At 34.9% G+C, this 21,190-nt stretch overlaps 1 protein-coding gene and 1 long non-coding RNA gene across 2 annotated transcripts; both read left to right on the top strand.

The window, feature by feature from the left end:
- Positions 1-10,621: 10,621 nt before the first annotated feature.
- Positions 10,622-15,690, top strand: LOC105131673 (E3 ubiquitin-protein ligase MARCH1-like). The gene is made up of 8 exons (XM_011034752.1): positions 10,622-10,834; positions 11,576-11,901; positions 12,116-12,201; positions 12,404-12,550; positions 13,285-13,387; positions 14,546-14,658; positions 14,933-15,056; positions 15,307-15,690. Exons 2-7 carry the CDS (start codon positions 11,664-11,666, stop codon positions 15,023-15,025), a joined length of 780 nt encoding a protein of 259 aa, XP_011033054.1. The 5' UTR covers positions 10,622-10,834; positions 11,576-11,663; the 3' UTR covers positions 15,026-15,056; positions 15,307-15,690.
- A 160-nt stretch (positions 15,691-15,850) lies between these two features.
- Positions 15,851-20,798, top strand: LOC105131672 (uncharacterized). Its single transcript, XR_843480.1, has 2 exons — positions 15,851-18,653; positions 19,777-20,798. It is a non-coding gene; the product is annotated as an uncharacterized LOC105131672 (long non-coding RNA).
- Positions 20,799-21,190: the final 392 nt, after the last annotated feature.

Below are 21,190 nucleotides of genomic sequence, written 5' to 3'. Positions count from 1 at the left end.
TGATGGAGTAACATCACCACACCCCATGGATGAAGAATCCCTTAATTTCTTCCTTTCTGCAGCTCCCTCTATCTCTATCACCGAGTCCTCGAAAGATTAATGTCGTTGTTTGTACTCTGTTAGATGGACTTTCCCGGGAGCTTTTGTTTGAAATGCAGGTGTAAACCTAACGGTCTTTCGCCACTGGTGTCAGCTACCCTGCCCTTAACAGGGGACTTAATTTTAGTCATCAGTACTTGAGACTTGGGAAACTCACCATTAATAACTGTTTTCTATCTGGGGACCAAACTTAGGATATCGTTTGTAATGCTCCATCTTAAGTGGTACTCGACTGCATAGTTAGCTCTTTCAATGGCTGCTCGTTATGATACCCTTTTTGTGATGAACTAATTTGTTGAAGAACAGTACCAAAAATGAATTTTCCGAGGTGTAACGTTAAGAAAACAAAAACATGAGACGACCATGACAAGTAATTACACATCCCTGCCGGCCAAATGTATCATTGTCGTGGATTCTCTCAGACCACCTCCATGCTCTCTCTCACATATTCTCCTTTTGGGTCTTCAATGTTTTTCTTGAATTACATTAACTTGGATTAGAAGCTTGAATCTTCTCGTAAGTCATGGGCATTTTCTCTAAATTAAATAATAATAACAGAACACATAGACGGATTAGAGAGAACAATCATCGATAAAAATATGAGGATAAACTTCAAAAATATCCTCCACCCATGTAATCTTAATTTTGCAATTAGATAATTTTTTAAATCGATTTTATTTTTGAAAACTTTACTTAAAGATTTTCACATTATCCATATTTTCAATCTAAATCTTACTTTTATATTATAAAAAAACTGTTATTTTATGTAGAATTTAACACTTTTTGTTAAATTATTGTGGTTAACACAAATTAAATTATAATTGAGGAGCAAAATTGATATAAAAAATAGTTTGTATATAGAACCAATCCTATACTTGGTGTTTCTCTGAAAACAAAAGGATAAAATTGATTTGTCTATTCATTGACATTGATGCAAAATATCAAACTACAGTACTAGATGGATAAATACACTCAAAAAGTGTCCCTCCAAAACTCTCCCTCTCGGGAAGTTCCTTCATCAAATTGCAGCGAGATGACGATGATATAATAAATAATAATAGTGATCATGATCTTATCTCTTTTATTTCTAAGCATTAACTTGGTAATCTTACAAGAAAACCCTACAAACAACAAAAAAATCTCAAATCTTTCGGAAACTCTCAAAATGCAAATATGTTTTTGATAAATATAGTTTTGGAGTGCACGTAGGAGGTTTTTTTCTCTAATGCGGCTGAAGCCTGCACAGCTTCATTTCAGGCGAAGACTTGATTAATTGCACCATCTCATTGCAAAGGCACTCAGAAGTATGTCCATAGGTCATGTCTTGATAACTGGAGGTCAACTATGGTAAATGCTCGTTTCTCTCCGGCATGCCCTTTCCCTGATTTACATAGTGATGTGTGTACGTAGAACTTTGAGACTTGGGAAAATCATGTCAGCCCTTCTGATGCTTATTTATAACTTGCCATTGCAAGCATGCATGCATGTGATAATAGTAAGTTTACATCTTTATTAATTGGTTAATTCCTGCTATGCATTGAGCAGTGTTTATATTGCGGGCAAATGTCCCAGCTGATCGATGGTGGTTGAGACTGAAGTTTCTGTTTCTTGTTGCTAGGGACCATATGTTTATTTTTGCAATATTTAATCCCCTAAGGCAACCATCCTTTTCATGCCAATCAAATTTGGTAACATAATCTGGATGCTGATTAATTAGGTGTCACTATTGTCGGTATTACCAGTACGCTTCTTCCTTCTAGAATTGTGAGCTGTCAAACTTTTTTGCTCATCCGTTCTTTTCAAAACAATTTGAAGGATCCCTTTTCATAGCAGTTTAGTTTCCCACAATCAAGACATATTGATATACTTTGTTTGTCATTTTCTATCCATGGTTTTCCCACAGTCCGTGCAAATTTTTGCCCTTGTTTTGATTGACTCAATTTATATTTGCATGTTTTGCTTGTCGGTCAACCTTGCCTGAGTTTTTCACCCAAAATCCAGCTTGGTTCAGAAAAAATAAGGATGTAGGAAAGTGTTTCTGATCACAAAATCACCTGAGCAACTCCAAAATGATGTTAAGAGAACTCCTTTTCCCGCAATAAGAAAAAGACAAGAAGCTATGTAATTCAATTTCCTATGTCTAAAGTTGCTGATTCTCCGAAGAAGTTTCCCATTTAAACTTTAGGATGCCTTTCTTTTCAATCTGAAGTGCTGTTATCATATTGTTTCACTGCATGCATTTAGGTTGATGGGATTTTAGGAAAAGAAAGAATCTACTTTGGAAGGGGGAGATTAATTTGCAGTTAGGCTCCATTGATGTTAGCGCCTGATGTGAGAAGTCATTTTGTGTAAAAACCAGCTTTACATCGTGGATGTGTTATCGGTTGACCATGCCACTAACCTTAACATCTTGCCTACAAAATCACTTTAATTATCAAACCGACAATAACATCTCAGTACTAATTTAATTACTTCATCAATACATTACATTACTGTATAACTCATTCAATTAATAATCAACAATATCAACTCATCATTAAAATAATTTCTTCACCGTCAACATTACCACATAACTCATTTAATTATCAATCAGCGATATCAATCCATCACTAATACAATTTCTTCATTAATTAATTATCAATCAATAATATCAACTCTTCTGATGCTTATTTATAACTTGCCATTGCAAGCATGCATGCATGTGATAATAGTAAGTTTACATCTTTATTAATTGGTTAATTCCTGCTATGCATTGAGCAGTGTTTATATTGCGGGCAAATGTCCCAGCTGATCGATGGTGGTTGAGACTGAAGTTTCTGTTTCTTGTTGCTAGGGACCATATGTTTATTTTTGCAATATTTAATCCCCTAAGGCAACCATCCTTTTCATGCCAATCAAATTTGGTAACATAATCTGGATGCTGATTAATTAGGTGTCACTATTGTCGGTATTACCAGTACGCTTCTTCCTTCTAGAATTGTGAGCTGTCAAACTTTTTTGCTCATCCGTTCTTTTCAAAACAATTTGAAGGATCCCTTTTCATAGCAGTTTAGTTTCCCACAATCAAGACATATTGATATACTTTGTTTGTCATTTTCTATCCATGGTTTTCCCACAGTCCGTGCAAATTTTTGCCCTTGTTTTGATTGACTCAATTTATATTTGCATGTTTTGCTTGTCGGTCAACCTTGCCTGAGTTTTTCACCCAAAATCCAGCTTGGTTCAGAAAAAATAAGGATGTAGGAAAGTGTTTCTGATCACAAAATCACCTGAGCAACTCCAAAATGATGTTAAGAGAACTCCTTTTCCCGCAATAAGAAAAAGACAAGAAGCTATGTAATTCAATTTCCTATGTCTAAAGTTGCTGATTCTCCGAAGAAGTTTCCCATTTAAACTTTAGGATGCCTTTCTTTTCAATCTGAAGTGCTGTTATCATATTGTTTCACTGCATGCATTTAGGTGGTTGATGGGATTTTAGGAAAAGAAAGAATCTAATTTGGAAGGGGGAGATTAATTTGCAGTTAGGCTCCATTGATGTTAGCGAAAGAATCTAATTTGGAAGGGGGAGATTAATTTGCAGTTAGGCTCCATTGATGTTAGCGAAAGAATCTAATTTGGAAGGGGGAGATTAATTTGCAGTTAGGCTCCATTGATGTTAGCGCTTGATGTGAGATGTTATTTTGTGATGTGAGATGTCATTTTGTGTAAAAACCAGCTTTACATTGTGGATATGTTATCGATTGACCATGTCAAAGAACCATCTTATCTAAAAGCTTAAATTATTAGGTAAGGCCCTAAGATATGATTTATATTATTTTTTAACACACCCCCTCAAGTGAAAGTTCTTTGGGCTTGAAACTTGCACAGGCCCACATTACCTTGTGCTTAATTTTTATCAAATAAATGGGGATGGTGACATTTGAACTCGTGACCGTTTGGTCATTAAAGCTCTGATACTATGTCAAAGAACTATCTCACCTAAAAATTTAAGCTGATAGATAAGATCTTAAAATATAATTTATATTATTCTCTAACAGATTATGCCACTAACCTTAACATCTTGCCTGTAGATTAACTCCAATTCAAAGGCAACATTAACGATAATTAATGATCGGTGAGGTGGCACCAAGTCGATTATTGATATGAATATTACCAAGCCAGGTTTAGTCTAACTGATCGAGCAGTGAAATGTAGGCATTGATCCTGGCTTGGTTTATCACATAATGGTGTGAGCTATTGCTATCTTTGATTGTTGGAAGATTGCAAGACTGCATCTCAATTGTGACATCTTAAGATCTACTGCCTTTTTCATGAGAGTTTTATGCTCACTCTCGGTATTTCTGACTTTTAGTTCATTATTTTTGTGCAGTTTTAGGAATCGTTTTGGTGGGTTTTCTCTATATATAGTTTCCTCATTTCTATGGTGTGTGCACTATGCATCAATGAGTGCCACTATCATCTTCTTGCCGAGCAAGAACTTACAAAGGTCTGGAATCTCATCCTTGATGCTTTTGGAGTTTCTAAACCAGTTGCAATGTAGCTGATTATAAGGTAGAATTTAATTAGAAAAACAGATGCTAATAGTTCTATTTTAGTGGTTCATTATCTTCAAGTTTTTTTTTTTTTCGTGGTGGAAATATTTTTCATTACATGTATGTGAATTTTTAATACCTTGTATTTCTGGACCATGTGATTTTCTCCTCCTCTATTTTGTTTCCTGATGGAAATTTAGCAGATGATATTATTATTAGTAGTAGTAATTAATTTACATGATCAAAAGATCTACTAGTAATAGGAGTAGACTTTAAATCTACTAGGATGCTGGGATATTGAGATGAATTTTGCATTTATATATATATTAGTTACTGACAAAGAAAATTCTTTATTTACTACTCATCTCCACCTAAGTACCTGTTACAAATCAATAATTTAAAATCTAAAATTATCCGTATTATAGGATGCTAGATAACTCATCAATCGAGCGTTTATTTATAGAGCACCAGTTTTTTATTAGAATAATTTATCCATCAATCTTTCATTCACAAAATAAATTATCCAGATAATTTAAATATCTAAAATTTAGAAAAAAATAAAAATATTCAAGGTGTTAAACACCTACCTGATGTTTGCGTTCTGCTAGCTAAACATGTCTGCTGAGTGGTTCATGTAACCTCATCCAATCCTTCAAGTTCATTTTGTTATCATTTAAATTATTACATCAATAATATCACTACATAACCAATTTAATTCTATATCAACAAAATCAACTTTTCATCAATTTAATTATTTAGTCAAAAACACCACTACAAAATCACTTTAATTATCAAACCCACAATAACAACTCAATATTGATTTAATTACTTTATTAATACATTACCGCATAACTTATTTAATTAATAATCAACAATATCAACTCATCACTAAAATAATTTATTCATCATCAACATTACTATATAACTCATTTAATTATCAATTAGTTCAATCAGCGATATCAATCCATCACTAATACAATTTCTTCATTAATTAATTATCAATCAATAATATCAACTCATTACTAATATGATTTCTTCATCATCAACATTACCACATAATTCATTTAATTATCAAACAACAATATCAATTTATTACTAATATAATTTCTTCATCATCAATATTACCACATAACTCATTTAATAATCAATCAACAATATCAATCCATCACTAATATAATTTCTTCATCATTTAATTATTAATCAACAATATCAACTTATTACTAATCTAATTTCTTTATCATCAACATTACAACATAACTCATTTAATTATCAATTATTAATTCAATATTTTCATTCATTTTTTTCTTGGCCGAAACCCTTCTAAAAAGAAAAGAACCAATAATTTTTCTTCAATTTCACAAATTAAAACATTAGCCACTATTAGTTTATTTATTTAAACATTAATTCATCACAATTTCATAAATTAACTCAATCAACCTTACAACTCATAACATTACTATACACTAATACAAATAAATGAAATTTTAATACACTAAATACATCAATTTAATTTAATTGAGATCAATCCATCACTAATATAATTTCTTCATTAATTAATTATCAATCAATAATATCAACTCATTACTAATATGATTTCTTCATCATCAACATTACCACATAATTCATTTAATTATCAAACAACAATATCAATTTATTACTAATATAATTTCTTCATCATCAATATTACCATATAACTCATTTAATAATCAATCAACAATATCAATCCATCACTAATATAATTTCTTCATCATTTAATTATTAATCAACAATATCAACTTATTACTAATCTAATTTCTTTATCATCAACATTACAACATAACTCATTTAATTATCAATTATTAATTCAATATTTTCATTCTTTTTTTTTCTTGGCCGAAACCCCTTCTAAAAAAAAAGAACCAATAATTTTTCTTCAATTTCACAAATTAAAACATTAGCCACTATTAGTTTATTTATTTAAACATTAATTCATCACAATTTCATAAATTAACTCAATCAACCTTACAACTCATAACATTACTATACACTAATACAAATAAATGAAATTTTAATACACTAAATACATCAATTTAATTTAATTGAAAGGAAATGATTTGTTATCTTCTAATTCAAAGAAATACAAAATGAAAAGTTTGAAATTACTATCAAAATTTCTTTCCACCTTCATCCTTATTTACCTCTCAGTGCCACCCCCTTTAAGGAAAAATTCCTTATTTTCCTTTTGAGATCTTCTCATTCAAACCTTTTCTAATATACTTTAATCACTAGTTTTATCTTCATCTTTTATAGTGAATTGTTTTGGATAAACTTTGATAAATTTTCACTCAATTTATTCTCCCCCTTAAGCCCTAACACAGCCCGCCAACATGGCCAATTTCATGAGAAATATTGCTGACAACTTCTGTCATGATGGTGACGTTTCATACTCCCCACTTGTTTATATATTTACAAGTTTTTTTTCCCTTTTAAGAACTTTTTGTTTTGTTTTAAAATTATTTGTTATAAAAGTTTGACGATGTAGGGAATGAACAAAACATTTGTTCCTCTCTTTGTAAGGAAATCAAGAGGGAGTAGTTATTTGAAACTCTTAGAAGCTGTTTGAGAATTGTTATCCTTAGCTGGAATAAAGATTACTTTTGAAACCGGAAACTGATCGACCATTAACCTTCTTAGATAATAATTTCTACTCCATAAATTTGTATTATTATTATTTATTTATTTATTTGTCCCCTCTTTGTTTTAAAAAAAATATAAATCAAAATACAAAATATTATCCGGGAGTTATATGTAATATCCACTATTGATGGACAAATCTGTTGAGAAACAAAATTCTTCTATCTAAAGGGGGAACCAGTTCCAATTACTATGACCTGAAACCTCAAACGGAACTCCATAACATTCGGCTAAAATGCTTTCATGCCTGTGAAATTTTTGTTTTCTTTTCGTCTTTTTTCATTGAGATATGCATGTATTTACTTGCTTCGAACATACATATTAATAATTTGGACGAGTAAAGAAATTTAAGAAATTAAAGTAATTAGAAGTTCTCGCATCCAACCTCATGGTATAATGGATGCTGCTCTCCTGGGAGTGCACCAGGGTAATTGTGATCAGAAAAGGCACTCCAAGTCGGGGGACTAGCTTTCCACTCCTAGACTCTCTGATGAGGATAGAGCACCATCTTCCTGAAACAACCGGTACATGTAGAAGAAAAAGGAAAAGTGCTACTACTAAATACTACTGATAACAGAAGAAAAGAATATATGAGAAGGTGATTTTTCAATGCTCGTGTTCATCTCGAAAAGAAAGGAATCACTAACAGCTAACGAATTGTTTGGGCAAGCTAGCACATGGAGTATAACGTAATGTAAGAGAAACATCGGCTTCCTAAAGCACATCCGAAACATGTTTTAATTAAGATTGCAGATTAAAATAATAAAATAACTATACCATTGATGATCTCCCGTGCTGAATATTTGTGATTCTTGGCGTTTTTCATCCAACTCCGAAAAGTTTACGATCATCCAAGCGTACTTGGAAGCAGTAGGATCCTTCGTCATTGATAAGACCTCTCCTTTGCCTCTGCTTCTTTCTCCATGGACAGATACTTCAGCTCCAAGCACACAAGTGCCTTCCAGAACGAATCCATAACGACCATCATTAAATATTGAAAGCTTAATGAATTGATCAAAACCATGGAAGTGGATTATAATTCCAAGAGCGAGCAGTTGCTGCAGGGGATGCAGAACTTGCCGATATTCTCTCAAATTGAGAAGTTAAAGGAGGATTAGAGTTCATTTTGCATCGAGTATATCATCATCGTTTCTTTGTATTCAGGGAAGTTTATCTATCTAGTTTTGCAGGCTAGAATTGATATGACTGCAGCAGCCTGTGAAAGTGCAGAAAAAGTATTAGAAGATACTCGTGAAGCCTAACAGTTTGGCACCCGTCAAGGGCCAACGACTCTTCCGACTTTGGACAAGGCTCAGGCTGCTAAGATTCAAGAGCAAGAGACCTTGCTCCGAGCTGCTGTGAATGTTGGTGACGGTTACCATCTCAACTGCCAATATCCATGCTTTGTCCGCAGCTCTTGTTCCTCGTTTTTGGCAGGAGCATTTAAATTTTGCACTCTTGTACGCAGGGACAACTTATCATCCATAATTTTTTTTATATGCTTGCAGGCCTATCAATCCTGTAGTTATCTCAGATTTTAACATGGCATTTGAATTTTGAGTTATACAGTATTTTAAAATTTATTGATTTACACACAGCATTTCTTTATGTTTTCTCTGCAAGGTTAAGCTAACTCTTTTATGTCCGTGGAGAATGTGTGAACTTAATTTCGAGTTTAGTCATGTAACAATATTGATATGTGCGTAATCGAATTCTGAAAGGCTGAAAGACCACTGGTGACTACCGATATAGCTCCTTGTTGCACTGTAAAAACATGAACGTCAGAACTTTCACCAGAAAAAACCAAAAAACTTTGAATTCAGAACAGCTATAACATCATTCTTTTAAAGTTCCATTACTGTTCTAGTTGCACACTAAAAATATCACTTGTTGTTTGCCGACTGCGAGAAGAGTATCCATTGAGAAATTCCCGTTAGCAGCATTGGTTCTCTGTGAGATGCAGCCAACTCTCTTAATTTTTCCTTGCATGAAGGCAATATATATTGACTTTCCGATGAAAGTGGAGATTAATAGGATAGAATACACGCCATTGACGCCAGCAATGGTCCTGGACTCTAACATAAGTGAAGCAACATCCTCCATTCACAGGGCCAGATACTAGAGTATGAAACGGTCCAGCGGTTTTGGAAACACACTTTTGTACATTCCGAAGAGGTGCCTTGCATTCTGGACTGATTCCCGGTGGCAAGAGTCCTGGTAGGTTAGTTCATACCTGCGAATGGTGCTAGTCCTTTAAGAAAGGGTAAGAGATTAGGTGCACGAGGGGAACCGACTCGGCTGGAACGAGCCAACACAATGCCTCATAAAAGAAAGAAATTTAAGTGTACTTTGGTCTATGAATGAGGAGGCTTTTAACCCTCAATCTTCTCAAGTTAATTAATTTTGCGGTGAACTTTGCAGTATAACTGATGAAGAAGAACAATATCCGAAAATGAATGGAAGTGCAACGTTAAGAAAACAATAACATGGGAGGACCATGACGAAGTAAACATCTCTGCCGCCCCAAATGTATCATTGTCGTGGAATCTACCACCTCGACCAATATCTCGGACATTTTTTGTGTTTAAGACTTGGATAATAATGCAACTGGGAGACACGTTAGAGCGAACAAGTACTAATAAAAACCAGGATAAACTTTATAAATACCCTCCATTTATGTAATCTCAATCTCATCATCCAATATCAATTTAAAAAAAAAAAATTCACTCATTTTTAACGCAATTTATCCATATTCTTATCTAAACTGTGCTTTTATTTTATATAGAATGATATCATTTTATATAAACATCACCGGTTTCTTTTCGATTATTCTAACAGAAGCTAAAATTATAATTGAGAAACCAGTAAGATTGATGTAAGAAATAGTTTGTGTATGAAATTGATATTGCCCAGGGGTATATTTTGATGTTTCCCTTGAAAACAAAAGGGAAAGGACATAATCAAATTGATTTTTCATTTAATGACTGAATTTTATTATTTCAGAATATTTAATTGTTGTAGTCGAATGTCGATGGATAGATACACTCAGCACGTGTCCCTCCAAATCTCTCCCTCTCCTGGGGGGTGTCTTCCTTCTATTTTGTCAAACGTTAACGACAACTCTTTCCCTACATAAAAACACGCGCATCACAGACCATTCATAACACAACACGTAGTCATACTTGACATTCTTTCAATGACATGGACTCAAGCAGTTGGCCTGTCATGCATCATAAATAAAAGGACACCGTACTTCATCAAATGGCAACAAGATGACGACGATTATTCTAGTATCGAACAGAAGTGCTCATAAATAATAATAATAATAATAATAATTTTGGTGAGTTCAAAGCTTATGTTCTTGTCTTCTTTGTTTTTGATTAATTTTTACCCACCCTTTCTCCGTCTCTATGCTCTCCTCTGCATTGACTTGGCAATCTACAAGAAAACCCTTAAAACGGCAAATCTCAAATCTTTCAAAACTCTCAAATTCAAAGCAAGGGAATGCAAGTATGTTTGCTAAATATAAGGTTAGACCCATCTTCACATTCCCTCTTCTTTCAAAATCTTATGGCTTTATGTTGTTTTTATCAATGATTCTTGTGTAAAGATTGAAACTTTTTTTGTTTTGGTGATATGAAGATTGAACTTTTGGTGCTGAGTAGTACTGAATGTGTTTAATTCTGTGAATGTGTGCTAATTTTGAGCCAACTTTGACCCTTTCTGCAATCTGCAAGCCATTGACCTAATGAACTACATGTTGGTTTTCGCGTGTGTAACGAAGGTATAACCTTTAGCTTACTGTCTGCTGTCTAGTATTTGTTTGCAGAATGAAAAGGTATGAGCAATCAATTATGTTTTTTATTTGCTTTCACGTCTCTTAGAAAGAGCAGCTAAACGATCGGACCAGACAGGCGAAGGGAGCTTGACCGCCTTACCAGTCATTGAAACACAAGCCGGAGACGTATTGGTTTACACTCCTCCAAATGTAATATGCATTATTGATGGACAAATCTGTTGAGAAACAAAACTCTTTTATCGCAGAGTTTCCAGTATACATGTTTAGAGGATCTGAAAACTGGGTTCTTTAAATTTTGTTGTATATATAGTAATTTTAATGCGTGTGGATGGAAAGTTTGGATGGCGTTTTTATTCATTTTTGTGCTGCGTATAGTATGAAATATGGATAATTGATATTGATGATCGTCTTCCTTGTCATTATTGACTTGGCATTTATGTAACTTCTCTGATTTTTCTTGATTTGCTTGCAGGTCGCATTGTTTCAGCTGAGATGTTCTGTTCACATTGTAGGTCTGGCAATGACGTTGGAAGCTCTATCCTGATTCGATATTGTTCACAATGCAATTAGTATCAAATGATAGTCTCAAGGAAGATGTTTCGGAAAGTGAACCCATCTTATCTCAATCTAATATTTTGCAGCATTCTGAAGAAGAATCATCATCCTCTCGTGAAATTAAATCCTTAGGAAGGGATTGTGATGTTCATGTTGCTGAGTTAGAGAGTATTTGCATCGATGAAACTAGCCATCTGGTGAATCCGGAGCAGCCACAGTGCCGTATATGCCTTGATATTGGAGGTCTTTTCTATTTACTGTGCTTGGTGCCCTTTTTTTTTAGGTTCCTTAAGTTTTGAGATCATCATTTGACATGGAGGGTTTTTGTTTATTTCTGAAAAAACTAGTGAATAGTTCGGGAGTGCAAGTAGTTTGTGTGTGTAAATTGGTGTTTCCTTTTCTATTATCTGTTTTTTTCTTTCTAATGCTGATGAAATCTATGCTAATTTTATCTCAGGGGAAGACTTGATTGCACCATGTCATTGCAAAGGCACTCAGAAGCATGTCCATAGATCATGTCTTGATAACTGGAGGTCAACTAAGGTAAATACTCGTTTATCCCTGACATACCTTTTTCCTGATTTACAGAATGATATGTGTGGAACTTTGAGAATTAGGAAAATCATGTCAAGCCTTCAGACCCTTAAGATGTTTATTTGTAACTTGCCATTGCATGCATGTATGCATGTGATAATAGTAAATTTACATCTTGATTCAATGATTAATTCCTGTTATCCATTTTCAGGAGGGCTTTGCTTTTGCTCACTGTACAGAATGCAGAGCAATGTTTATATTGCGGGCAAATGTCCCAGCTGACCGGTGGTGGTTGAGACTGAAGTTTCACTTCCTTGTTGCAAGGGATCATGCATTAATTTTCATAGTAGTTCAGCTGGTAAGGTCACCATCCTTTTCATATTAGTTAAATTTGGTAACATAATCTGGATGTTGATTAGGTATCACTATTGTGGGTATCACCGGTATGTTTCTTCCGTCTAGAATTGACATGATTTTCTGCAATAGCATACACTACAAAGTGCTCTTCTGAAATTGTAGGCACTGTTATCATTGCCCTATGTAATGCTTTCCGTGCACTTAGCTGCATTATTATTAAGTTCATTTCTTTAGTGGAGTTTGGTGCTGGAAGTCACTTCAGCTATGGAAATTGTACTTTTTGGTGTGAAACTAAACAGACCTAATTAGTTTAACGAATCCCAGCTGATAAAAGACATGCATTCGTACGCACACATGTGCATGCACAATTACAAGTGTGATTGCATGTACCTGTGATTAGTGGACCCAAGGTGTCTTTGTTCGGAAATTTCCATTGATATTCTGCTTAAGAACTATATGAACAAATATGGAGGTAAAAATGTGAGCTAGTAAACTTTTTTCTCATCTGTTTTTTTCAAAACAATTTAAAGGATCCCTTTTCTAGCAGTTTAGTTTCCCACGACCAAGATGCAAATCTTTGCATGTTGATATTCTGTCATTTTCTTTTGGAAGATCTATGTGCTTTTACCTGTCGCGCATAAGGGATTGATTTGGTGAGATGATTGGTCAAATATTGTTTTATCATTAGATTTGTTTTTCTTTGTAGGTAAGTTAATAAATTGATTTACCAAACAGGTTGTTGCATTCTTGGGTGTGCTGGTGTACAAGTTCTATGGGGAGGAACTAAGGGAAATGTTTGGCTATGAAGAGCATCCCTATGGATTCTATACTATGGCTGGTATGCAGAACCCTGTTTTGATTGACTTTACTCTCTTTGCTGTCATTATACATGGTTTGCTTGTAAATATTTGCATGTTTTGCTTCTCAATCAGCTTTCCTTGAGTTTTTCCCCCAAAATGCAGCTTGATTTGAAGAAGATAAGGATGTAGGAAAGTGTTTCTAATCACAAAATCACCTGAGCAACTCCAGAATAATGTTAAAAGAACGAAACTCATTTTCCTGCAATAAGAAAAGGACAAGAAGCTATATAATTGATTTTTCTTATGTCTAAAGTTGCTGATTCTCCGAAGAAGTTTCCCATTTAAACTTTACGATGCCTTTCTTTTCAATCTGAAGTGCTGTTATCATATTGTTTCACTACATGCATTTAGTTTGATGGAATTTTAGGAAAAGAAAGAATCTAATTTGGAAGGTGGAGATTTGCAGTTAGGCTCCATTGATGTTAGTGCCTAATGTGAGATGTCATGTTGTGTAAAAACCAGCTTTATATCATAGATTTGTTAACGGTTTACCATGCCACTAACCTGAACTTCTTGCCAATAGATTAACTCAAATTCAAAAGCAACATTAATGATTGGTGAGGGGACACCAATTCAATTATTAATATGACTATTATCAAGCCAGGCATAGTCTGACCGATGGAGAGGTTAAATCCAGACATTGAAAGTAAAACCCAGTTGATGCCAATGTTTTCAATATTTTGTTCTACTATATATATATATATATATATAACAATGTTAAGAACATAAATAATTTGCTGAGAAAATTTGTTAAAATTTGAACAAGCTTGTGTGAACTATTGCTATTTTTTATTGCTGGAAGATTGAAAGACTGCATGACTTGTGACATCATCAGATCTACACCCTTTTATCTATATGGTCCGATCGATTGCGCAAGGCATGCGGTAGCAACAGAACCGGAGAAAGTACAAAGAAAAGATTGTTCTTTTCTATTATTTTCTATTCTATCAGTATTAGATTAGGATTAGCTAGTGATCCTGGCTTGGTGAGTCCTTTCTTCCGGGATGAACTATTGGTACTAGTCCTACATTTTGTTTCTGGCATGACTTGTGGCATCTTAAGATCTACAACCTTTTTCATGAGAATTTTATGCTCACTATCAGTTTTGCTGATTTTTAGTTCATTTTTTTATGCAGTTTTAGCAATTGTTTTGGTGGGTTTGCTCTACGGTTTCTTCATTGCTATAATATGTGGACAAAGGATCAATGAGCGACACTATCATGTTCTTGCCAAGCAAGAACTTACAAAGGTCTGGTATCTCATCCTTAAAGCATTTAGAGTCCCTAAACCAGTTGTAATGTTAGCTAATATAAGGTAGAATTTAATTAGAAAAACAGTAGCTAAAATTCTTATCAGTTCTATTTTAGTTCATTTTCTTCAAAAAAAAAATTCCTGGTGGAAAATATTTTTCATTACATGCTTATGAATTTTTTATGCTTTGTATTTCTGAACCCCGTGATTTTATCTGTGCTCTGGTTTATTTATCCAAAAGTATCATGACAGTGGTACTGCCAAAATGACAGGAATACGTCGTATTAGACAGAGAAGCTTGCAAGGATGTCCCTGAACTTGGAGCTAGTCATGTCTCAGAACTAAGAATGCTGGGTCTTTGTTAGTCTTTGAATTTTCTTCCCTGCTGTGTACTCTGTAAGTGATTTCAACTTCTATTTACTTTTTATGCTGATCACTTTCTCATTTGTATGGTCATCTTCTCCCCATAAAAATTAAAAAAAATTTTTATCATAGATATGGCCTAAGAACAAGTGTGTAAAGATTCCTTTTGAGTGTTTCTTTTGTATTGATACCAGACCATTGTTAATCTAGGATGCATACACTAGTGCTGCTTCAGCAAATTTATGCATCAATGTCATATTTCTCGTTTTTTTCTTTTTTTCAGGTCTTGTTATTCTGTGCCTGGTGTTGATATGGACTACCTGAATTTATTCATCAGTCCATAGCGTACCTGTTTAAATTCTGCACACCACTGCTTGAAGGTCTTTCAATCCTGTAGTTTATCTCAGATTTTATCATGGCATTTGAATTTTGAGAGACGTCACGCTGGAAGATGGTGTTTTCTCCATCAAACTGCACAACCACAGAAGGTGTGGTTTTTCTTGTATATTTCTGCACACGTATGTATTTTGACCATTGCTGTGTTCTCGGTCATCAGCTTAATGAGTTATATATAGTTTTCGTATATAACACCGCATTTTCACATGTTTTCTCAGCAAGATTTGTCGAACTCTTTATTTGTCTATAGAGAATGTGCGAACTTAATTTCGAGTTTAGTAACAACATTGCTATGTGCAAAATCGAACTGTGAAGGGCTGAAAGACCACTGGTAATTAATGATATGGCTCATTATTGCACTGTAAAAACCATGAACGTCAGAACTTTCACCGGAAAATACAAAAAACCTTTGGACTTCAGAATAACTAGCACCGTGCTTTTAAAGTTCCACGCAACTGTTCTAGTTCACTAAAAATATCATATGTCGTTTGCCGACTGCGGGAAGAGTATCCAGGGAGAAATTCCCGTTAGCAGCGTTGGTCCATCTCTCTTAATTTTTCCTTGCATGAAGACAATATATATTGAATCTCCGAGGAAAGTGGAGATCAATAGGATAGAATACACGCCATTGACGCCAGCAATGGTCCTGGACTCTAAAATAAGTCGAGCAGCATCCTCCAATGAGATGGCCATATACTAAAGTATGAAACGGTCCAGCGGTTTTCGAAACACATTTTTGGACATTCCAAAGAGGTACCTTGCATTCTGGACTGATTCCCGGTGGCAAGAGGCCTGGTAGGTTTATACCTGCGAATGGTGCTGGTCCTTTAAGAAAGGGTACGAGATTAGGTGCATGAGGGGAACCGACTGGGCTGGAACAAGCCAACACAATGCCCGATGCTGCTATTAGCAACAAGGATGATACAAATAGAGCCCTGCTTCCCTTCATTATTACCAAATTTAACTTGCCCCTTTCCTTCTATGTATTGCAGCTGGAATCAATGCTTGCTGCAGGTTGGTGACAGACTGACAGCAAAAGAGGGCGTGGACCATTTATATGGAAAAGCAATGACTGTGGACCAAAACCAAGGTAGAGATTTTAGGAAACTGTCGCTAATCTTCGGTCAAAAAATTAATTAAAGATGGAGTTAATTACATTCACAGTTGCATTACAGTTCCTTTTTATGAACCTCTTAGAATTAATGGTGCTATCCGTTATGAACATCACAAGCTCACCTGCTATTTTCAAGTCTAGCAGTTTTCTTTCTCGGTGGACAATTTTTTCCCCTGGTAATCAATGATATTAATGGAATCCATAGTGCTTTCATAAACGATCCAGATGGATTTGATGGGTTAAGGAGATAGAATATTAGGAATATTCATCTGCCTCCCATGTTCAGAACAAAGCTACATTTTCCAAAGGTTTACCTCCAATATATTCACAGAGGAATGGAGAAGTCCAGAAATCTGATAATTCTAAATTTCTGCCATCTAATTAGTGATAAGTTGCACTTTTTAAGAAGGCTTCTTCACCTTTTCCTCTCCAGTAGTTTTTTTTAACCATCAACAGGTACGGGTCTTGTTCCCTTTGAGAATTGCTATATAAATTTACTTATGTGTTGTATAAACTTGCGTTAAGTTTATACAGCAAGCCTGGAATAGGCAAGAGCAGAGGTAGTCCGGAATAGGCCAACAATGCTGCCGAGTACAGTAATACACGTAGTTGATAGAAAAAGCTTTGTTTGCGGCCATGACAACAAGTTGGATCGAGTTGCCAGATCTTTTGCTCTCTTAACATTTCAATAGAAAAGGCAACGGGCTAGGCTGGCCGAAGCATTTTAGTCCACCGTGATAACTTGGGAGTTACAACGAGGGTAACTCCTTTCCTATTGAGAATCCTTTACTGTTTATTCACTGTGCACCAACACTCTAATTACTGTGGAATTCAACAGTGCTTCAGCCTTTATCTCTTTCACACGGGTTCCTGCCTAATTTTGTCTGTCACGTTCTTATTTTTCTGGCTTTGTCTTGCTGCGTGGCACGCCTCAGGGGTTTGTTGTGCCATGATCAGAGATCGGTTGGCTCTGGCTTTCTCTCCCAGTGTGGCGCGCCTCAGGGGTTTTTGTTCCATGATCAAAGGCTTGATTTGGGTTGTTTGCGCGCATGGGTTGTTTGTTGAGCTGTTTGTTTATGGTGTTTCCAGCGGCTGGGTCGCTTGAACTTCTACGCAAGTCAATGATGGGTTTTGGTGCCAGTGATGCTTGTGGCTTGGTCGTGGCTGATTTTCAAAGAAGCGGACCCATAAGCATGATTGTGCATTAAATATTATGTTCACCTGGCAGGGTTTTGTCTACAGGACAGCATTGGAGAAGCTGCTGGTTTCTGGGTTGGATTAGACCTTTGTTTTGTCTGGACAAAAATTCTTGGGGTTTTAAGTGTTTTGTTGTTTTTATTATGCTTTTTTTGGCTTTTTTACTGGGACCAGATCTGTCTTTCACGCTGTTCTAGTTTCGTTCCTTAAATTTTTCGTTGGGTCTCATGTCATTTCCGGTCCTGTTTGATTGTTTTTTTATTTGGCTGCCAAGCTTTTTCCTTGGGATTCCTGCTCCTTCATATCTTTTCTTAGGGAGTTTGTTCTCTTTGCTTGCTTCTCTTCTTTGTTTTTTTGGGTGGGTTTTCTTCTCTGAGATCTGGTGGTTTGATTTTTTTTCGCTTTTATGATAGTCATTGTTCTTGATGAGCTTTTTTTTTTTTTTTTCCATCATAATCTCCACTATTTCGGCATTTTTGGTTCAGTTATTGTGTCCTTTCTTGATGTTTTTGAGCGTCGTTTCACTGTTTCAGGTTTCTTTCATTGAACGTGCAGGCTGAAGTTGTGTGCGTCGTTCCACGAAGGAGCTGGTTAGCTATCTGTTGGCTGGAACTGAAGCTTTTCTCTATAGGTGCTCTGTCACAGTTCTTGCTTGGTGCTCCTCATTGTCCCTGTTTTTCCTCTCATTGTTGTTTCATTTTAATCTTTTGTTTGTTCTTTCTACTGTTTTTTGCCGGCTGCTCCTTAAGTCATTTTATTTCACCATTAATGCACCAGATAATCCACGAACCCACCCCTCCAAAATCAACCTGAGAATTCAGACTTTTAACTAAAATTCATTTCAAGATCTGGGCTTTATGCAGTTTGGATTCTAGAATCAACTTCTCCTCTCACAAGACAATTAGTTAACAGGAAACAATTAGGTAACCGAGGCCTTATAACTGACACAATTAGAAGTTCTAGAATTAATGGTCGTTCCTGTGAAAAACATTAAGAAATATGTTTTTTGCCAATTGATCCGAGCAAGAGCATGTTGTGCTTCGATTCCTAAACAAAATGGCATGAACAGCAGCTTTAATTGCCTCTTTGTAGATCAACAAGTTTGTTGCTTTTTCATAAGTTAAACTATTCATATAATTTTTATTTTTATTTTTATTTTTATTTTGCCTTGCAAATTTTATAAGCTTTAATTTTATTTTTTATTTATAATTTTAGACACTATGTTTTGCTTATTATAATTTGCTGTAAAATTAAATGCTGCTACTTTAATTTTCCTAGGCCTTACATTTTAAACAAGCACTGAGAACACATTTCCTTTATAATTTTTCACTTATTGATGAGTGTTCCAACTTAACTCTTAGTGTGAGTATGAAATTTAGTTTATAATTCTATATCATACAAGCAATATTCCATTGCATGATTTGAGAAAAAGAATTATTACTTTTATTGGCACAACTTTTATTTATAAATTTGTTACTCCTATATTATCTAATTCCATAGTTAATAAATATATTATGTGACCTCATCCAATCAATTCGTTGCATTGTCATCTCTTGCACTACTACTTTCTGACATCTCATCGTCTTGCTCAATTCATTCCAACATAGAAATAATTACAGGGAGATGCAATAGAAGGGTCAACAAAAACTAGAGATGTTGCCTACTTTTTACCTCAAACATTAATGAAGGTGAATTTTATGAAATGAAAGGCTTTTGAAAGCCATTTCATGCCTTTCACATACCTTTGTATTTTGAATTATAACTTTGCGACCTCTCAAAATAATGCCTTTTTAAATCTGTTGGCTTTCCTAAAATTTAATTCAAAACAAACATGACTCATTTAAGCATTTGATTGCATTCTTCAATTCAGACCTTTTAATCTAGCTTCATGCTTGTAATCATTGATACAAAACTTTCTATGACCTATCATGTCTTTTGCTCCCTTCAGCATAGAGACTTCTCACTCTCACATTTATGTCATTTCATTGAAATTGGATCCTGCACATGTGATAAGTCACTAAATTAACAATCTTATCCTGTTGGCAGCATTACGGTGCAAGCGGGATCGCTCACAACCGAGATCATTCTATCACTAACTTATGCTTCCATTGAAAGCAACACTCCAGCTGAGCCACCTGCTAAAAAAAGCTCGCCTTGCAGTTTCATCTCCTTCAAAGGTTTCACCCTTTTAACACATTCCTCAGTCCTCACCCTTTTTTCCTCTACATTTGTCATTCATATTTTTTTTTTGATCTATTTTGTATCCAATGCATACTTCTTTGTGATTCAACAATGGGCAACCTAGCCATTATTGGCTCTCTTCACTATCATTTTCTGCCGCACCATCATTTATAATCCAATTAGATTTTATTGCTGTATTTCTACTCTTTGTTTTTCATTTTTGTAATGTTTTCACAACAATTCATGATGTCAGCTAACACCTCAAATAAACACACGTTGTTATTTCCATTTTCATTCATTATATTGACATAAACACGACTCTGGTTCAGAAGGGCAGTGACATGATGTGTGCTTCATTGCATGATATTTCTCAAGCAAATTTTGTTCTTACCTGTTAACACAAATATTTACAAACATGCACCCCCCTTAATATATCCAAAGTCCAGACATGCTTCGTGTTCCACTGATCACTGTCATTTCTTTGATGCTCGTATTGGTGTTCCTTCCGTCCACGATGTTTTTTAGTAATTATTTAGTCACTCTCTTTTTGTCTTCCATTACTATCTCACTTTAACTTTTCCACACTCGATGCTGGGAGACTAACATGCAACCAATGTGATAAGAATTCTGCAAGCCCAAAGAAGAAAGTTCCTTGCTTTGTTGTCGAGGCTTGCAAACCTGTTTGCTCACGTCCACTTCATCTATTTTGTTAATTGTTATTAAAATATTATGATATGCATGTTGAAGGGCTATTACTTTTGTTTGAATATGAAGGGCTTTGCCATGCTCTGAAATCTCCTGTGCTCAATGTTTTGAATCAACTTTTTCATACGTTTAAGATTATTTTCAGCGACTTAATTGACATCTAAGTAGATGCTTTTCTTTTTTACTTTGTTCTATTGTTATCTATTGATTGAAATTGCCATCTTTATTCAATTTCTGAATCCATTTGCTATTACAGGAAACAATTTTATTATCTGCCATGTTTAAATCTTCCTAGAAAAACTATAATTAAAAACCCGCTGCATAGCACGGGTTAAAGGGCTAGTGGTGCCACTATGCCATGAAGAAATAAAATTAGCTCCAGCTCCAGCACCAACAGTTGGTGTACATATCAGATTGATGTTGCTGTTGAAAAAGCTGTTGGGCAGTATATAAAACGGAGAGATGACTAAACAATCGATTTGCTCATTTTACAGATCCCATTCCATCTGGCTTAAAAATTATGTCAGCTCCTTTTTCTTGTGCTCCAAAAGGATGTAAATGGGTGGCGCCCATT

This window comes from Populus euphratica, unplaced genomic scaffold, assembly GCF_000495115.2.
Source record: "Populus euphratica unplaced genomic scaffold, PopEup_1.0 scaffold24.1, whole genome shotgun sequence".
NCBI lineage: Eukaryota > Viridiplantae > Streptophyta > Magnoliopsida > Malpighiales > Salicaceae > Populus > Populus euphratica.
Note: the sequence above shows the minus strand (reverse complement) of the source record. Positions and strands in the feature narration are given on the sequence as shown.